The 17240-nt window shown below is 40.5% G+C and overlaps 1 protein-coding gene across 1 annotated transcript in view; it reads left to right on the top strand.

The window, feature by feature from the left end:
* TMEM63A (transmembrane protein 63A) overlaps window positions 1–14210 on the top strand; it is a 36862-nt gene extending 22652 nt beyond the window's left edge. Inside the window, exons 14-23 of the mRNA XM_020786588.3 lie at window positions 312–465; window positions 880–986; window positions 1935–2021; window positions 3418–3477; window positions 4150–4312; window positions 7692–7797; window positions 11307–11474; window positions 12253–12368; window positions 12649–12714; window positions 13236–14210. Coding sequence (XP_020642247.3) covers window positions 312–465; window positions 880–986; window positions 1935–2021; window positions 3418–3477; window positions 4150–4312; window positions 7692–7797; window positions 11307–11474; window positions 12253–12368; window positions 12649–12714; window positions 13236–13397 — 1189 coding nt within the window. The 3' untranslated portion in view covers window positions 13398–14210. The remainder of the gene's footprint in view (window positions 1–311; window positions 466–879; window positions 987–1934; window positions 2022–3417; window positions 3478–4149; window positions 4313–7691; window positions 7798–11306; window positions 11475–12252; window positions 12369–12648; window positions 12715–13235) is intronic.
* The last annotated feature ends 3030 nt before the right edge of the window (window positions 14211–17240 follow it).

Raw genomic sequence — 17240 nt, 5'->3', positions numbered from 1 at the left:
TAATAAGCCTACTGTTCAGAACAGAATTTCTCCAAAAATTTTGTCTTGTGATTTCTTCACAACCAAGATTCTAAATACTTATTTGCTGCTTTGGTGGTGGAAAGAGGGATTCTGGCAGAAAAGTGTCAAGCCAGGGAAAGGTCTAAGCATTTTCCCCCAAACCACTGATTTCTTATTTCTCTTCTCTGAACATGCCTCTGCTGCTGTCCTTGACTGCTGTATCTACTTGTTCCAAACATAGCAGATGATCTACTAATATTATGAGATTGCAAAATAGGAGTACTTTTTTGTTGTGTTTTCTTGTCTGGCAGGAATAATCTTTCAGTTCAAGGGCTGAAATGGTGGTTTAGGTGGCTTTGCATCAATTTGCTACTTTTTGTTGTGCTCTTTTTCCTGACAACTCCTTCGATCATTATCTCAACAATGGACAAGTTTAATGTAACAAAGCCTATTCATTATCTTAATGTGAGTATCTGAATTTTATAATCTATTGTTCTGTATGCCTCTGTACAAATATGTAGCTGCATCCTTAGGATTATGTATTTTTAATTAATTAATTTTCATTCTAGTTTTATATATTTTTTAAAAATTTAATTTTATATTTTTAAAATTTTATATTTTCTAATGTAGATGGTCTGAAAGTAGCATAGGTATGTGACAAATTATTTTCCTAAAATCTGTGACTTAGTGTTTATTTACTGGGTAAACTTTGACTTCTTGTCAAATCTGAGCTGCTATAGATTCTTCCCACAAAACAAATTGTATTTTAGTGGGTTATGCCTTTTAGAACACTAACCTAAACATGCATTCACTTCAGTTGCCTTCATTGTTGCTATATAGAACTTGGTTACATTTCTCCCGTTTTTCCCTCCCCACCAGAACCCTGTTGTTAGCCAGTTCTTCCCAACAGTCCTTCTGTGGTCCTTTTCAGCTTTGCTGCCAACTATCGTCTATTACTCCACACTGTTTGAATCACATTGGACAAAGTAAGAATATATGTCTCCTCATCTTTCACATTAAATTTTTCAAAATTATTTTGGTGAAGAGAGGATAGGAGGGAGAGAGATTTTTTTTTTATGGAAAATAGAATTATAAATCATAGCAGTTCCTATTCCTCAGTTTATTCTCTAGACAGTAGTTTTAACTTTAAATATACCCAAAAGGCAGTAGCTATATTATTTAGGACATTGCATGTTAATTGAATAAATCATCACCCTATATTGTAAGGATATTTCTGTGTTCTTAAGCAGTCTAATATGTAGTTTTTCTTTGGTTGGTTAAGATACTAAATAAGTCTGTGGTTTGACTGATAGAAGCATGCACAGAAGAACAGCATGTTTTTAAGGTGAACTTGATGTTAACGTAATTAAGTGATTAAGTGATTGATTAAATATTAACTATAGATTGCTTATGGCATTGTGGCCTTAATCCCAATAGATAGTGAGTTATGTGCCATCAAGTTGGAACTGACTTATAGTGACCCTAATAGGATGTTCAAGGTAAGTGAGACATCGAAGCAGCAGTTTTACCGGGTCAACTCCCCAGTGAGTTTCAAACCCTGGTCTCCAGAGTCTTAGTCTGTTACTCTATCCACTATACCATATTGAATATCTTTAATCCAGTAGGTAATTCCAACTATAGTAAACCCATTGAAACAGTAGTAATTACATAAGTATTGATTTTTCATCCAACAACAGGTTCAAGAGCTTGCTCTAGCAATCAGATTTAAGTTTATGTATCTCAGTATCTAGGTGCCATGTTTAATGCAAATTGAGTAAGTAATTGGAATGAATCTCAACTTCTTTATGGTACTTGAGAGAGCAACAAGTGTAGCAAAAACAAAAGCAGTTTTATTTTTATTTTCCATGGAGAACTGATGTGGTAGAAAGAACACAAAAGGACCTTGTGTGACTATAATTTTCTCCTTTTTATAGGTCTGGTGAAAACAGAATAATGATGCATAAAGTTTATGCATTTATGATCTGCATGGTGCTAATTCTGCCTTCACTGGGTTTGACCAGGTAAAGATCTTATTAAAATCCCAACTTTCTCACTGTAGTTGAGGAGTAAAAATATATACATATGTACCATTGTTAAAACTTCATATAGTTCAGTGCCATATAAGTCACTCAATGTGTTCCTGGTGTAATAAGAAATTAATTAGTAAATTACTTGTGTTTGCTTCATAGGTTGCTGCTTTTATTTTACATATAGCAGTACAAATGCTGAAGAAATGTGATGATTTTATGTAGGAAGAGTAGAATGAGCTACCACTCTTTCCATGACTGTATGCCTAAGCTGCAGAACTTTCCCCCTTCCCATTTATGGCTTGCTTAAACTCTGTTTAGCTTTCGTATAGCTTTCTTAAGATTGCAGTGGCAACTAAAAGGTCTTGCCAGTGAGGTGTTTCTTCCTCTAATTACCTGTATTCTCTGCTTCATTTATCTGAATAACTTTTAAGATTCATGTCCTATCAAGTGTAGTTAGTGTTAAAACACCTCCTTTTTCTGGCTGTTTTCTTTCCTGCTGCTGCTGCAGCACGTGCTGACATTGGTCACTCCTTGTCTCTGCTCCCTTGCCATGATTCTAAACCATTCCTTCCTAGCTTCATTTGGAAGAAAAGAGTCTCTGCACTGCCACCTTCTCTGACATCTCTTTCAGTTCCACTGCCTCTAATGCATTGGATGTTTACTTAAAAAAAACCCTTTCTATGTAAGTTAGGGATATGCCATAGCTGTAGGTTTAAGGCACTTGGTTGTTTCTAGAATGAAAAAGAAAAGAGAAAAAAAAGGGACTGTTGTATTTGGAAGTGAAATACAACAAAGTGGAGCTAAAAGGTCCCAATAGTTTGGGAAGGAAAAAAGATCCAGGAAATTTACTAGTCAGTTCCATCTGGGGGAACCTGGGGATTTCACAGATCAGTCAAGTCCTTTTGAAAATAGGTGTCTATCTGGATAAGACCTAACTCACAGTGAATTAACTGGGATGTAAGGCCATAATTCGTGGGGATGTAAATAAAGTCAGGACGGGTGGTACCGAAGATCTGGCCTGTATTGTTTATAGGCCATTGGGATGGGGGCAGCTCCGCCATGCCACCCCTCCTCCTCACATGATGCAGTTATCTTTATAAGTCATTGGGGTTCATCAAGGGACAACTGTGGGATGCAAAATTGTATTGGGTCAAAAGTGTTCTAACACTGCCTACTCCAGCAATATTGCTCCATTCAAAATGTGAGCCACTGCTAATTGCTTTTTAAGTAAAATGTGTTTGTTTTTAATTGTAAAAGCCTTGGAGATTTCTTCCTCAGATTTTCTGAGCCATGTCTCTTTTGATGATGCACTTTAGAATTGGCATTTTGTGTATCATGTTTTCTGCTTTAGTGGATTGCACAGATTAATAGCAAATATTTCTTCCAGTCTTGATTTCTTCTTTCGTTGGGTGTTTGATGAAGAATCTGAATCTAGAGTTAGATTAGAGTAAGTATTTTAAAGATTCTTTTTGTCCAGTTTGTCCCCATCCCAGTGGCATTTTGCTTCGCTAGTAGAAATAAATCTCCAGAACAAAACTTCCAGTATGGTTACTTTAATAAGTTTAAAAAATTAAATTGGAAAATGAACCTAGCTTTTTTGTCATTAAATCAGTTCTGAATTGTGGCAAACCTTCCAGGGTTTTTTGAGGTGTAAAGTTTTCAGAAAATGGTTAAAGAAGTCCCTCCTCCTTCAGGTGGTGTTCTGGGGCTGTGTACCTTGCAGCCAGGCCTGCAGAAGTGGCAAGGCACATAACCCCAACATAGACCAACTATAAAACCTGGTCTAGATGATGCAATTTTTGCTTCCAAAGTTATTCTTAAAAATCACTGAAAAATGTACGGGTCTCTATATTTAGGTGGCAGACAAAACCAGTGCATAACTTTGGGTCACTCTAATCTCACAATGTGTGTTACAGCTGCAAAACGACCTGACTAGCAAATCTAAGGATTCTGACATGTTGCTTTCTGAGACACACGGTTTTAAAGGGGAAGGACAGAGGAAGGCTGCTCTTAACAGTGGGGAAGATAATGTGGAATATTGGTGAGAAAATGAGTGGAAGGTCTTTAGATTGTTGCCTGCCTGCCTTGTTTATTTGTTTTTGTTTTAAACTTCCTTCAGATGTGTCTTTCTCCCTGATCAGGGAGCTTTCTTTGTGAATTATGTGATTGCATCCTCCTTTATTGGCAATGGGATGGAATTACTCCGTTTGCCAGGTCTTATGTTGTACACTATTCGCATGATTCTGGCGAAATCTGCTGCTGAGAGGAAAAACATTAAGCAGGTATAAAAACTTTTTGTTTCATTTATACATTTTATACTACAGGCAACAGTGTGCAACGATATTTTAAGTCTATGCTCTTTTTGATTGGTAGGTTTTTAATGGAACATGGGTAGTTTATTATAAGCCTCATACAAAATGTTGGTTCCTCAAAGTCATGTTTTGCTACAGATTCCACATAGAATGTATGCATTTTATGGTATTGCTGCCTACACAGTTCTAAGTAAAGTTCCTAGATTCAAGAAACTTGCTAGCTACAATTGTATGTCCACTCAGAAACAAAAGAGTGGAACAAAATAATGTCCCAACAAATGCTTTGATCTTTGCCATTAGGATGCTTTCTTGTACCATCCAAAGAAAACAGTGAAAAGTAATGTTTTTGAGATATGCTCCAATGATGTTTCTCAGTAAATCATGATGGAATGAAGTGTAGACTCTGGTTTTTAGTAGACTGGCTGGGAGAAATTGATACTGTTTTTCAGGGAGAGGGATACTGGAGTTCATTGGGGTCAGGAAATTCCCTACAATTTAAGAAGTGTATATATTATCTATTTCTATTTTACTTTTGTTCCTCTTTGTGTATTCTCTCTCTGTTTGTTTGGATAGAACATACCGTATTTTTTGCACCATAAGACGCACTTTTCCCCCCTCCAAAAGGGGGGTAGAAAGTCTGGGCGTCTTATGGTGCAAAGGTGGTGACTTTGCCCCCACTGGCCCTGTGGGGGGGAGCGTCGCAAGGGTCCGAGGGAGCCTTCCAGGACCCTTGCAATGCTCCCCCACCCCCCCACGGGGCCAGCGCAGGCGAAATCGCCAGCTTCCAGGTGGGGGGAACGTCGCAAGGGTCCTGGAAGCTCACTCAGACCCTTGCAACGCTCCTCCCACCGGCAAAATCGCCAGTTTCTGGGAGTGTTTTGAGGCTTCCCAAGCCTCAAAACACTCCCAGAAGCTGGCGATTTTACCCCCCTGGCCCCGTGGGGGGGGGGTAGCGTGGCAAGGGTCCAAGGGAGCCTCCCAGGACCCTTGCCAGGCTGCCCCCACCTCCCCACGGGGCCAGCCCTGGCGAAATCGCCAGGTTCTGGGAGTGTTTGGAGGCTGGGGGAGCCTCCAAACACTCCCAGAAGCTGGTGATTTTACCCCCCCTGGCCCCGTGGGGGGGTGGGGGGAAGGTGGCAAGGGTCCAAGGGAGCCTCCCAGGAGCCTTGCCAGGCTGCCCCCACCTCCCCACGGGGCCAGCCCTGGCGAAATCGCCAGGTTCTGGGAGTGTTTGGAGGCTTGGGGAGCCTCCAAACACTCCCAGAAGCTGGTGATTTTACCCCCCCCGGCCCTATGGGGGGTGGGGGGAAGGTGGCAAGGGTCCGAGGGAGCCTTCCAGGACCCTTGCAATGCTCCCCCACCCCCCCACGGGGCCAGCGCAGGCGAAATCGCCAGCTTCCAGGTGGGGGGAACGTCGCAAGGGTCCTGGAAGCTCACTCAGACCCTTGCAACGCTCCTCCCACCGGCAAAATCGCCAGTTTCTGGGAGTGTTTTGAGGCTTCCCAAGCCTCAAAACACTCCCAGAAGCTGGCGATTTTACCCCCCTGGCCCCGTGGGGGGGTGGGGGTAGCGTGGCAAGGGTCCAAGGGAGCCTCCCAGGACCCTTGCCAGGCTGCCCCCACCTCCCCACGGGGCCAGCCCTGGCGAAATCGCCAGGTTCTGGGAGTGTTTGGAGGCTTGGGGAGCCTCCAAACACTCCCAGAAGCTGGTGATTTTACCCCCCCTGGCCCCGTGGGGGGGTGGGGGGAAGGTGGCAAGGGTCCAAGGGAGCCTCCCAGGACCCTTGCCAGGCTGTCCCCACCTCCCCACGGGGCCAGCCCTGGCGAAATCGCCAGGTTCTGGGAGTGTTTGGAGGCTTGGGGAGCCTCCAAACACTCCCAGAAGCTGGTGATTTTACCCCCCCTGGCCCCATGGGGGGTGGGGGGAAGGTGGCAAGGGTCCAAGGGAGCCTCCCAGGACCCTTGCCAGGCTGCCCCCACCTCCCCACGGGGCCAGCCCTGGCGAAATCGCCAGCTCCCAGGACCTTTTGAGAGGCTGGAAAGCTTCTCAAAAGGTCCTGGAAGGTCGCTATTTCGCCCATGCTGGCCCCATGGGGGTGGGGGTGGGAGTAGCATGGCAAGGGTCTGGAAGGCCCCCTCAGACTCTTGCCACACTACACCCCCCCCACGGGGCCAGCGCAGGCGAAATCGCCAGCTCCCAGGATCTTTTGAGAGGCTGGAAAGCTTCTCAAAAGGTCCTGGAAGGTCGCTATTTCACCCATGCTGGCCCCATGGGGGGGGGTAGCGTGGCAAGCATCTGGAAGGCCCCCTCGGACCCTTGCCACGCTACCCCCACACCCCATGGGTCCAGGGGGGGCAAAATTGCCACCTTCTGGGGCTCTTTTGAAGCTTCCCAAGCCTTAAAAGAGCCCAGAAGGTGGCGATTTTGCCCCCTCTGACCCCCGGGGGGGCAGGGTGAGTCTCTAAAGGGTCCTGGAACACACTCTAGGACCCTTTGGAGGCTCACCCTGGCCCCCCACCAGGCTAGAGGGGGCGAAATTGCCACCTTCTGGGGCTCTTCTGAAGCTTTCCAAATCTCAAAAGAGCCCCAGAAGGTGGTGATTTTGCCCCCTCTGGCCTTCAGGGGGTCTGGGTGAGCCTCCAAAGGGTCCTAGGGTGTCTTCCATAAGACAGACCTCTCCATAAGGCTCACCAATTTTTAGGAGAAGAAAACAGATTTTTTTTCCTGTTTTCTTCTCCTAAAAATTTGGTGCGTCTTATGGAGAGGTGCGTCTTATGGAGCGAAAAATACGGTATTTGATGTTCTGCATACCCAAACACTCCTTTGTGATCTATAAACACTCTTTATATACCACAGTACACTGCAGTTTTCATTAGGATCAGACATTACCCTACAGTTCACATAATGCAAAGTTTGGTTATTTTAGGAAATGAGATTAATTAACACAATCCTCAGTACTGAAAACTGCATATCAAAGACACAACTATGATTATGTGTGATGAAGTAAACTAGATCCTTCCACTCACACCCCTTAAAATGTGAGATTATTTAATCACCTACCTAGTTTTTCTGTTTAACCATGTAGTTGACTCTATATTCTGAATTAAGCAAATCAATGGAGCCTCCCTTGCTTGTCACTTAGGTCTCAGCAAATTCTTAAGTATACTATTGATTGCCTCCTTTATTGGTGCATGTCTGCAAAGTTCAACTTCTTATATGGGAAACTTGGCATGGATCACTTTCATAATAACACATCATTCATAATAACATCAATGTAGTTGAGACAACATGCAGCAATTTGTGTGTATGTGTTTACAGCAGTTAATGTGAATATTTTATTCTGCTATAGCAACAAGCATTTCAGTTCGAGTTTGGAGCGATGTATGCAGAGACACTGTGTGTTTTTACAGTCATCATGGCTTACAGCATCACTTGTCCTATTATTGTCCCATTTGGTAAGTTGACAAGTGAGTTGAGATGGTAATTGGAAAAGTAAAAACCCTTTTAAGGAAGAGCTTGAAAATTATATAGAGGTCAAGGTATATTTGCATTATCTTCATTTTACTGCTAGATGATGTGGTCACATAGGAAAATGGGGAAAGGGTGATAATCTATATCATTGTGTTATTATTAAGCTGAATTTAATGTGTGCATTTAGTAAAGAAATTAAAGGAGTTGGTCTACATACAATGTTTTTAAAACAAAGTTAGATTCAGTTTATCAAAAGTTCTTTCTAGACTTCTTGTTCTCGTCTTGTGTATCATTAGTATTTCTGCATTCAGTGCTCCTTGGGAATAAGGAGACTTGACTATGAATTTTGCAGTCTTCAGGAAGGACTGAAACAAGAGGGCCAGAGGCTGTTACAGGCTGCAGAAACTGTATGATAGAAATAATGAATATTGCCAGTAACCTGCAGATTAAAGGAGCAAAGCTATCTTTAGTGCCAGATATAGTTCATACTGCCCAAAGTATTATTTTTTTCAAAGAACAGTAGCAACCAATTTAATGGTAAGTATGATATAGATGAAGACCAAAATATGAATGTTCTCTAGTCCCTTTTCTATTCTTGCATGGCAGCACCATCTTGAGACACAGAGAGAAGTCCACTATTGATTTCAAATTTTTATTTAAATATATATTTCCACAAAAGACAGTCTGTGACCTACCAGGCAAATGTGAAATGTAAGTAGAAGAGACAGGATTGCAGCATGAGACTGATAAACAAATAATCAAAGGAATACCTGTATTACTTTGAATGAGTTCAGATCTCCACTGCCCAATGAACTGCATCCAAGAATATTGAAAGAACAGCTGAAAAGGTCTCAGAACTACTGTCAATTATTTTCTTGAAATCATGGAGGATAGGTGAAGTGCCATATCATTGGAGGAGGACAAATGTTGTCTCTGTCTTCAAAAAGGGCAAAAAGGAGGAACTTGGAAACTACACTAAGCCCACTAAACCTGCCATCAATCTTTATAATCTTGAGCAGATTACAGTCACTGCAAGCACCTTGAAAACAACGCAATAATAACCAGAAGCCAACATGGATTTGTCAAGAACAGATCCTACCATATTAATCTTTTTTTTCATGGGGTGACCTCCCTAGTAGATGGTGGGAATGCTGTAGACATAATATATCTTAACTTTAGCAAAACATTTGACAAAGTGCCCCATGATATTCTGCTTAGCAAGATAATTATGTGTGGGCCAGATAGCACAAATTTCAGGTAGATCCACAGTTAGTTACAGAATTATACTTGGAGAGTGATTATCAGTGGCTCCTTCTCAAGCTGGGAGGCAGTAACAGGTGGGGCATCAAAAGGCTTGGTCCTGGGGCAAGTGCTGCTTATCGTATTTACATGCGACCCAAAATTGGGTGAAATAGCTAATAACCTGGAAGACAAAAATAAAATTCAAAAATATCTTGATAGGTTTGAGCACTGGACTAAAAACAACAGAATATAATTCAACAGGGATAAATGCAAAATTCTACACCTAGGAAAAAGAAACCAAATGCACAATTACAAAGAGGTGGGGCACTTGGCTCAGTAATAGGATCGAACAGTGCAATGCAGCTGCAAAAAAGGCAAACACTATCTTAGGCTGCATTAACATAAGCATAGTCTCCAAATTCTGTGAAGTACTAATTCCCCTCTATTTCACACTGGTTATGCCTTATCTAGAGTATTATGTCCAGTTTATTTTATTTATTTATTTATTTATTTGATTTATACCCCGCCTATCTGGACTACCAGACCACTCTAGGTGGCTCTGGACACCACACTTTAAGAAAAGTGCCAACAAAGTGGAGCAAGTTCAGAGTAGGGCAACAAGGATGACTAGGGGACTGGAAACCAAGCCCTGTGAGGAAAGACTGAGAAAACAGGACATTTTTAACCTTGAGAGAAGAAGACTGAGGGGAGATATAATAGCGCTTTTCAAATACTTGAAAGGCTGTCATACGGAGGAGAAGCAGGATCTGTTCTCTGTTATCCCGAAGTGTAAAACATATAATAATGGGCTCAAGTTATAGGAAGCCAGATTTCAGTCGACTATCAGGAAATAACTTTGTTAGAGCAGTACAACAATGGAACGAATTAACCCTGGTGCTCCAGTACTCAAGGTGAGTGCTCCAGTACTCAAGGCATTCAAGAGAAAATTAGACAACTATCTGTCAAATATACTTTGTTTTGGACTTCTTCATTGAGCAGGGGGTTGGACTTGATGGCCTCATAGATCCCTTCCAGCTCCATTATTCTATGATTCATCGAATTTTACTTTTGGATTTTTAGATTTTACTCTGGTGTTATCATTGTATAAATTTTATGTTTGGAATTACACTTTTCTGTAATACTCTTCTGTAATACAGAAGAACTTTGTAGAATAAAAAAATCACTGTAAAGATGTCAGAGATCCCAATGCTTTTTAGATTACTGAAAGCAAAAGAAAACCTCAAAAACTGCTGGTGGGCTGTAGCCATATTTAGAAAGTTATCTAATATTTTTCAGTTTGACTGGGTTCCTCTTTTTGTTTTCTTAGCTGAATTTCTAGACAGATAGGCAAATAGATTCTGGATTTTGGTTAAGACTGCTTGCTTTTTTGCATTAAATCTTGCTTCCTGTCAATAGCTAAGAGTTCTTATTGATATGCTTAATCGTATTATGTTTAACATTTTTGTATAAACTTACTTTCCAATTCTGTGCTCTTACCTAAAAATAACGCCACTGAAATCTGTGGCATTTGCTTTTGAGTTGACATGCAAAGAATTGTATTGTTTGTCTCAAAATGTGTGGTGGGATGCTTTTTTACTGGGGAAAATACTTTCTGACTGCTGACTTGTGTTTATCTAATGGCCATGCACGGCATTGTCAGCAGAAACAGCTAATCCCAGGGAAGCACTCTTGGCTTTTGTTCCAAAGAGAAACTCAGATGAATGGATACTCTTTCAATCTCTGTATATCACCCAAAGTGCAAATGTTCATTTAAAAATATTAAACAATCAGAACCTCTATGAAATCTTCAAGCAAAATATTTATGGGAATACATATCCACAGCTAAGCAAAGATGTTCTTTATAGCATCACAGAATAAACTTTAAAAAGCAAACTTACTTTTGCTGGGATTTCAGACCTAACTGCTGGACCAATTAAACCAAGAATGGCAAGAGCTCATGCACGTTTCCTCATCCCATGTTGTACCATTTCATGAATGAGAAAAAAATCATCTGGTCTTGCCTTATAAAATAAGTGTACATCTTTTATTCAAAATTAATATCAAACACCTTGTATGAGAGACCATTGTGCATCTTGTGTTATAATTCCTCCCTGCTTATAGAGTCTGAATACAATGATCCTATATTATTGTACACTGGAAATCATTACGATTATGTTTTGAGAAAATAGGGCAGAAATGTATTTTATTATCATTTCTTTGAGTAACTTTGGCATTTGTTTCCTATTTTCAGGGTTAATTTATATGCTGCTGAAGCATACAGTTGACCGCCACAATCTCTACTATGCATTCCTGCCTGCAAAGCTAGAGAAGCAGATCCATTTTGCAGCTGTGAACCAGGCTCTCGCAGCTCCAATTCTCTGCCTCTTTTGGCTGTATTTTTTCTCCTTTTTGAGACTAGGTAAACTCAGGTGACCTTATAAAAATAGCAGTGTGTTGTGAAGCACATAAGGAGTGACCTTTGTTGTGGGGCATGGATGTCTGAATTACACTGTACAGTATCTGAAATCCTGATGTAGTAAGCTGAAACTAGAGTAGGCAAATTGATTCAGTGGGGCTTAGATTTGTCATTGCTTTTATGAATTCCTGCTCTTATGTTGTGGGCCTGTTGTATTTGTGCCTTACTAAGCCGCCTAGAGTGGTCCTGAGTTGGCTAGATAGGTGGGATATAAATAAAATAAATAAATAAAAAATAAAATAAGGAGCAGAATTTCAGCAGTATATAGATGAAAGGATTAGGACAAAAATGTGGCTTTAGGAAGTGACAGTATCCTATGTTGACACCAAAGCAAAAGTAGATATTTTAATGGAGGATTGGGAAACATGGGGCCTTTGAGATATTTTCAGATTGCAACTCCCATAATATGTCATTGTGAGCTGTGCTGACTATGGGAGTTGTATGTATTTATTTATTTATTTTATTTTATTTTATTTTATTTCTGTCCCGCCTATCTGGACATATTAGACCACTGTATGTCAAAACAATCAGGAAGGCCACAGTTCCTCACGTGTTTTAATATACTTGGCAAAGAGTACTCTTTCAGGATGACGCATATTTAGATCTATGTGTGATAAGACTTCTTTTCCTCCTGTGTGTGAAATTATTATGAATCTTCTACACACCATCCAACTTATGGTTTACTCTGTATTGATCATTTTGTCTCTCTCTCCTTTTTTAGGTTTCAAAGCGCCTACAACTTTATTTACATTTCTGGTTTTAGGTATAGCAATTGTTATTTGCTTGGGTTATACCTGCTTTGGCTGCCTCAAGTACCTGAGTCCCTTGAATTACAAAGTAAGCTAAACTGTCTTTGAGTGGTGCTAAATAATAGCCTCTGCCTTATTAGAGATCTGTTTAAATATTTAATATGAAAAGAGGACGTTCTCTAAGTAAATATATATTATTGATACTAAAGTAATAAATCTGGAGTACATGGTGGACAGTAGATATGTAGTTTTATGTATAACACTTTGTACATTTTGAAGTGTTTGTTCTATTAATGTGACTCTCCTTTTGCATATATTTTGAAGTTTTTTATTTTATTAACATGGCTCTCTTCCAATCATACCTGCAGGTAAAAAGCAGTGTTTCCAGTGAAACCACAGATGAGTCTGATCTACCAGCAGCACCCAAATCCTCTGTAAGTATTTTTCAAGAAAAATTACTTAGTTTTAAAGGGGAAAACACATTTCTTGCAAGGATAGAGTTTGCATGATCAGGAGTTTTATAGTGACAAAACATGTTGAGTTCGTACTTGCTGACCTAACATACATAACTGTTGTCAAAATATCTTCCCTGCAGACACAAAATCTAGCTGAGGCATATTTAGAGTAACTCTCCTACGGAGATAGTAACTCTAAACTTACCTATAGAGATAGTAACTGTTCTGTATGTAATAAATATGACTCCTCATAAATATTTCAGCAGTCAAACATTTACTTCTGTTTTAAGAGACCTATGGCAAATAAATAATTTAATCTGATATACCTAAATTGACACATCTGGAAATTGGTTGGAATGGTTTGAGGGATTTGTCTGTGCAAAACAGGTGGTAGGAGGAAAAGCAGGACTGCCCTGGGACTCTGAAATAGTAATACATTGCCCAGTATTTTAAAAGGTTTTTAAAAATTCAAGATTCTACTTGTGTGTTTGACATTCCAGGTGTTTGTCCCTTACGTTCTGCAACGTAGTCCTACTGAGAGGACAGTTCTGGCTCATTTTGACCAGCAGGGCTATGGTACCATGTCAGAGAACTCTGCAATTGATGAAAATATGCTCCGCTTCTCTTATGCTGAAGAGCCTGTTTTCCTTGGAGACACATAGAAATGTGTATCTGGGTGTTGTCATGGACAAACACAAGGTGGCGCCCTCGGCCTTCCTTCAGAAGAGCAATTTCACAGAACATTCTTATTTCAAAAGAATCATTGATCTGGCCATTCAGAAGGTTTTCAATTGTGCTGATTTTACTAAGTTGCCAGTTTGGGATTGGTTGCTTTTATAGGTCATGACACAAACTGTGGCACAGGCATACTGAATAACCGGGACCAGAGATGGTGCTTCGGGTTTACTTGTTTGCCTTCATGGGGAAATTAGACTGTACAAGCAAGTGCTAGATCACTGATGTTTGTTAAACACTTGGGGGATTATTTATTCCAAAGGCAGCACTTTTTTCTGTATGTTTAAAAAAAACATTGGAAAAGCCAAGCAAATGAAATTGGGGAAGTGTGTGTTTCTTTTCTAGTAAAAGAGTATTCTTCCCTCCTAGAAAAGAGGTTTTCCTGGAAATGTAGAGGGAAGGATGTACTTGTAAGTAGAGGATTTGGGGTGGTCAGCAATATTTATTTGGCAGCTTCAAAGTATGGACTGCATTTATTAATTTTCGGGTCACTGTTTTAAGGGCCTCACTCAAGGGAAGCTTAATTTAACAAGCAATAAAGCATATGAGCATTTTATTGTTTTTAATCTCTGGCTTACTAAAAAAAAGGTTATCTTCAAGTGCCAAGAATATCACAAATACTGTATAATGTTAGGTTGTTTTTAAATTATGATGTAGGTGTCAAATTTCTACAGGAAGCTATATTGGAAATAAATGAAATTAAGTGATCACATTTAATAAAACACTGAATTCAGATGCAATTTTGTGGCTGTGTGTATTGGGGTTTGCAAAACTATGCTTCATGAACCCCCACATCTGACCTTATTATCATATCAAGATAGTAAAACTGAACATCCATATTTTCCTTGATTAAAATGTCGTTTGAACAAACCATGGAAAATAACCATGTTTTGCTCATTCTGCAGAATATATTCTGCTACCCATAGGGAGAGGCAACATGGAAACATGTGAATGGCAGCAACTCTCCATGGTCTTAGACAGAAGCTTTGCTCTAATCTTAACTTCACCAGGAAATGCTATTGATTGAACCAGGCATATTTTGCATGCAAACTATGTCCTCTAACACTGAACTGTGGGCCTTCTTGCACATCCTCAAATGTAGAAAAACTAGATTGCTTTTTGCAATGTCTGTTCTCTGAGTGTTTGTCTACATATTCACACGAATGGGTCACCACATACTGTATGCAGAGGCACCCTTTCAGAACCATCTAGATGTGAGGGAGAGCTTTCGCAATAGCCCATCCCCTCCCATTCACAGTGCATATTTTGCTATATAACTCCTCAGTTTTATTAATCTGGGTGACATAATGGCAAAAATTTGGTTGACAGCTAATGACAGAGAAGGAAGGAAAGATCATGATGAGGCATTGCTGACCCCTGAAGAACAAGCATTACAAAAAGTAACCAATTTTAAATGGGTTGTAGACTACCAAGTTTAAACTAAACAGTAGAGGCAGAAATGTAGGCAGCTACACTCACTGTAGCACAGAAAAAATAAAAATTATTTGGAGGAAGGGTACTGCCCAGGAACAGGTGTCAAGAAAATAATGCTCTATAGAAGTGGACTGTTGAGATTAGGTTGCACATCATCACAATTCGGATAAGGAATCCCCTAGAGGTAGCTGTTGCCCTGGTGTGATGGCTGTTAGTGATATTACACAGAGGTTGGTCTCTTGGCCATCTGGTAAGCTAATGTGATTGATCCACAATTCACTTAGGAAATCTCTGAGCAAAAGTGCCCTGCCCTTCACTCAGGCTTTTTTCAGTATGCTCTTCTAGACCTTTAAAAAAACTGTTGAGGGGACTGCCTGAATGAAACTGTTCCCTGGAACTGAGAAGCTAATGTCCTCCTTACATCCAGGCTATGGAAAGCTTTTTCCACAAGTGTTAATGGGGGTAGAAAAGGCAGAAAGTATGCTATCCTAACATAATCAGATAGCGCCTTGGGCAGGAAAATTAACTGCTCTGACCACCACTTTTTCTGGATACCAGTGAAGTAGATAAGCCTGCTTCTAGAACACAACCTGCCCCACTCTATGTGCATATTCAACAGCCACCAAGAAAGCTGTCTTAACAGTGGGTAGTACAGTGGAACCTCTACTTACAAACATCCCTAGGTATGAACATTTCAAGATACGAACAGCTCTGGCCGCAAAATTTTGCCTCTACTTGTGGCCGGAGCTTCAACATACCAACGAAAAAAAGCAGGGGAAAATTTGCTAACCATTGGTGGCGAAGAGGCTGCTTCTTTGTAGCTCTTTCACCCCAATGGTTAGGAAAAGGGAGGCTCAGCCTTTACTTACTCATTAGTAAGCTGCCGAGGGCACGGCTGTACATGTGAGTAAAGGTAGTTGAATCAAGGGTCTGCTTGTGAGTAAGCACTGCCAAAAGCACGGGTCTACACACAAGTAAGCACCACTGAAGCATGGGTCTACTTGTGAGTAAGCGCCGCCAAAGGCCATGGACGGAGCGTGCAGCAGTGGCGCAGGAGGAGGAAGAAGTGGCCAGGTGTCGTGCTTTGGAAGCCCGGGAAGCTGGCACCCGGTGTGGCGGTCGGGGCGGCTTTGGAAGCCTGGAAAGCCTTCGCAGAGGCTTTTTACTGGTAAGGTGCTGCTTTTTCCTTTTATTTAAAACATTCTTCTGGGTGAGTTTTGGAGGGTAGGCTTGGGCTGGGGGGGTATGTTTCTGTGTTGTTTTGTTTTTTGGTGATTTTTTTTTTTTTTTTTTTTTTTTTGCAGTCCCAGCGTGGGACTTGCTCCAATGTTTGTTTTTGGATTTAAAAAATTTATTTATTTATTTATTTATTTGCAGTCCCAGTGTGGGACTTGCTCTGTTTATTATTATTTTTTGTGATTTTTTTCCTTCGGCCGGAATGGATTAATCGGTTTTCAGTTCATTACTATGGGAAATGGTGCTTCTAACGAACATTTCTAGTTATGAACACCGTTCCAATACGGATTAATTTCGTAAGTAGAGGTTCTACTGTACTAAGGAAATGGTGGCCATGGGTTCAAAGGGAAGTTTCATGAGCTGAGACTTCAGGGTGGGATCAGCATACATAGGCAGATCTCTGCTGCATGCCACCCAAAAACTTTTAAACTTTGGAAATTGCTGGAATCAATTTAGGTGATAGAACTGCTAAACTTCTATAGATGAAAAAGATAACACATTTTTCTAGTTACATAAGGAAAAAACTGCATAACCTAATAAACAGAATAATTATCGTAGTCAAGTGAGTGGCTTTCTGCAAATGAACAACATATCTGCTATTCTGTAGGCAATGGATTTGTGAGTGGAAGATTTTCTTGCATTCTGTATTTTGGTTATTTTTAGTGGGATAACAAATTAATCTCTATTCTCTGGCGATGATAGCTGGTCCATCAAGACCTTTGGGGAAACTAAGTTACATTTGTTCGGAATAAAATGTAGAATTGTAATGGCATAAAAGCCAGGATGTTTAAAGTCCTATGCATAGTTGGGTGAATAAGAGAACAAAGGAGGCAGGCCCCAAAGTTTCAAAATCTGTAGAGCAGGGCCCTTTCGGTGATCACTGGTGCCATGATACAGTAAGCCGTTTCCTCAGAGTGTAATGATCATGGACTACCAAAAAAAGGCTATAAAGCTCCAAAGTCATTTTTAAAATGTCATACATTTGACCTTGCAACTAGCATTAAGTAGGTATTTCAATCATCAGGTGTTTCAGTCTTTGTATTAAGTTAACCAAGTATTTACAGCTTGTTTAAAGTCATGTGTGGTGAAGATTTTCGCTT

This window comes from Pogona vitticeps, chromosome 1, assembly GCF_051106095.1.
Source record: "Pogona vitticeps strain Pit_001003342236 chromosome 1, PviZW2.1, whole genome shotgun sequence".
In the NCBI taxonomy this organism is placed as follows: Eukaryota; Metazoa; Chordata; class Lepidosauria; order Squamata; family Agamidae; genus Pogona; species Pogona vitticeps.
The sequence above is the reverse complement of the archived record's forward strand: the minus strand, read 5'-3'. Positions and strand labels throughout refer to the sequence as shown.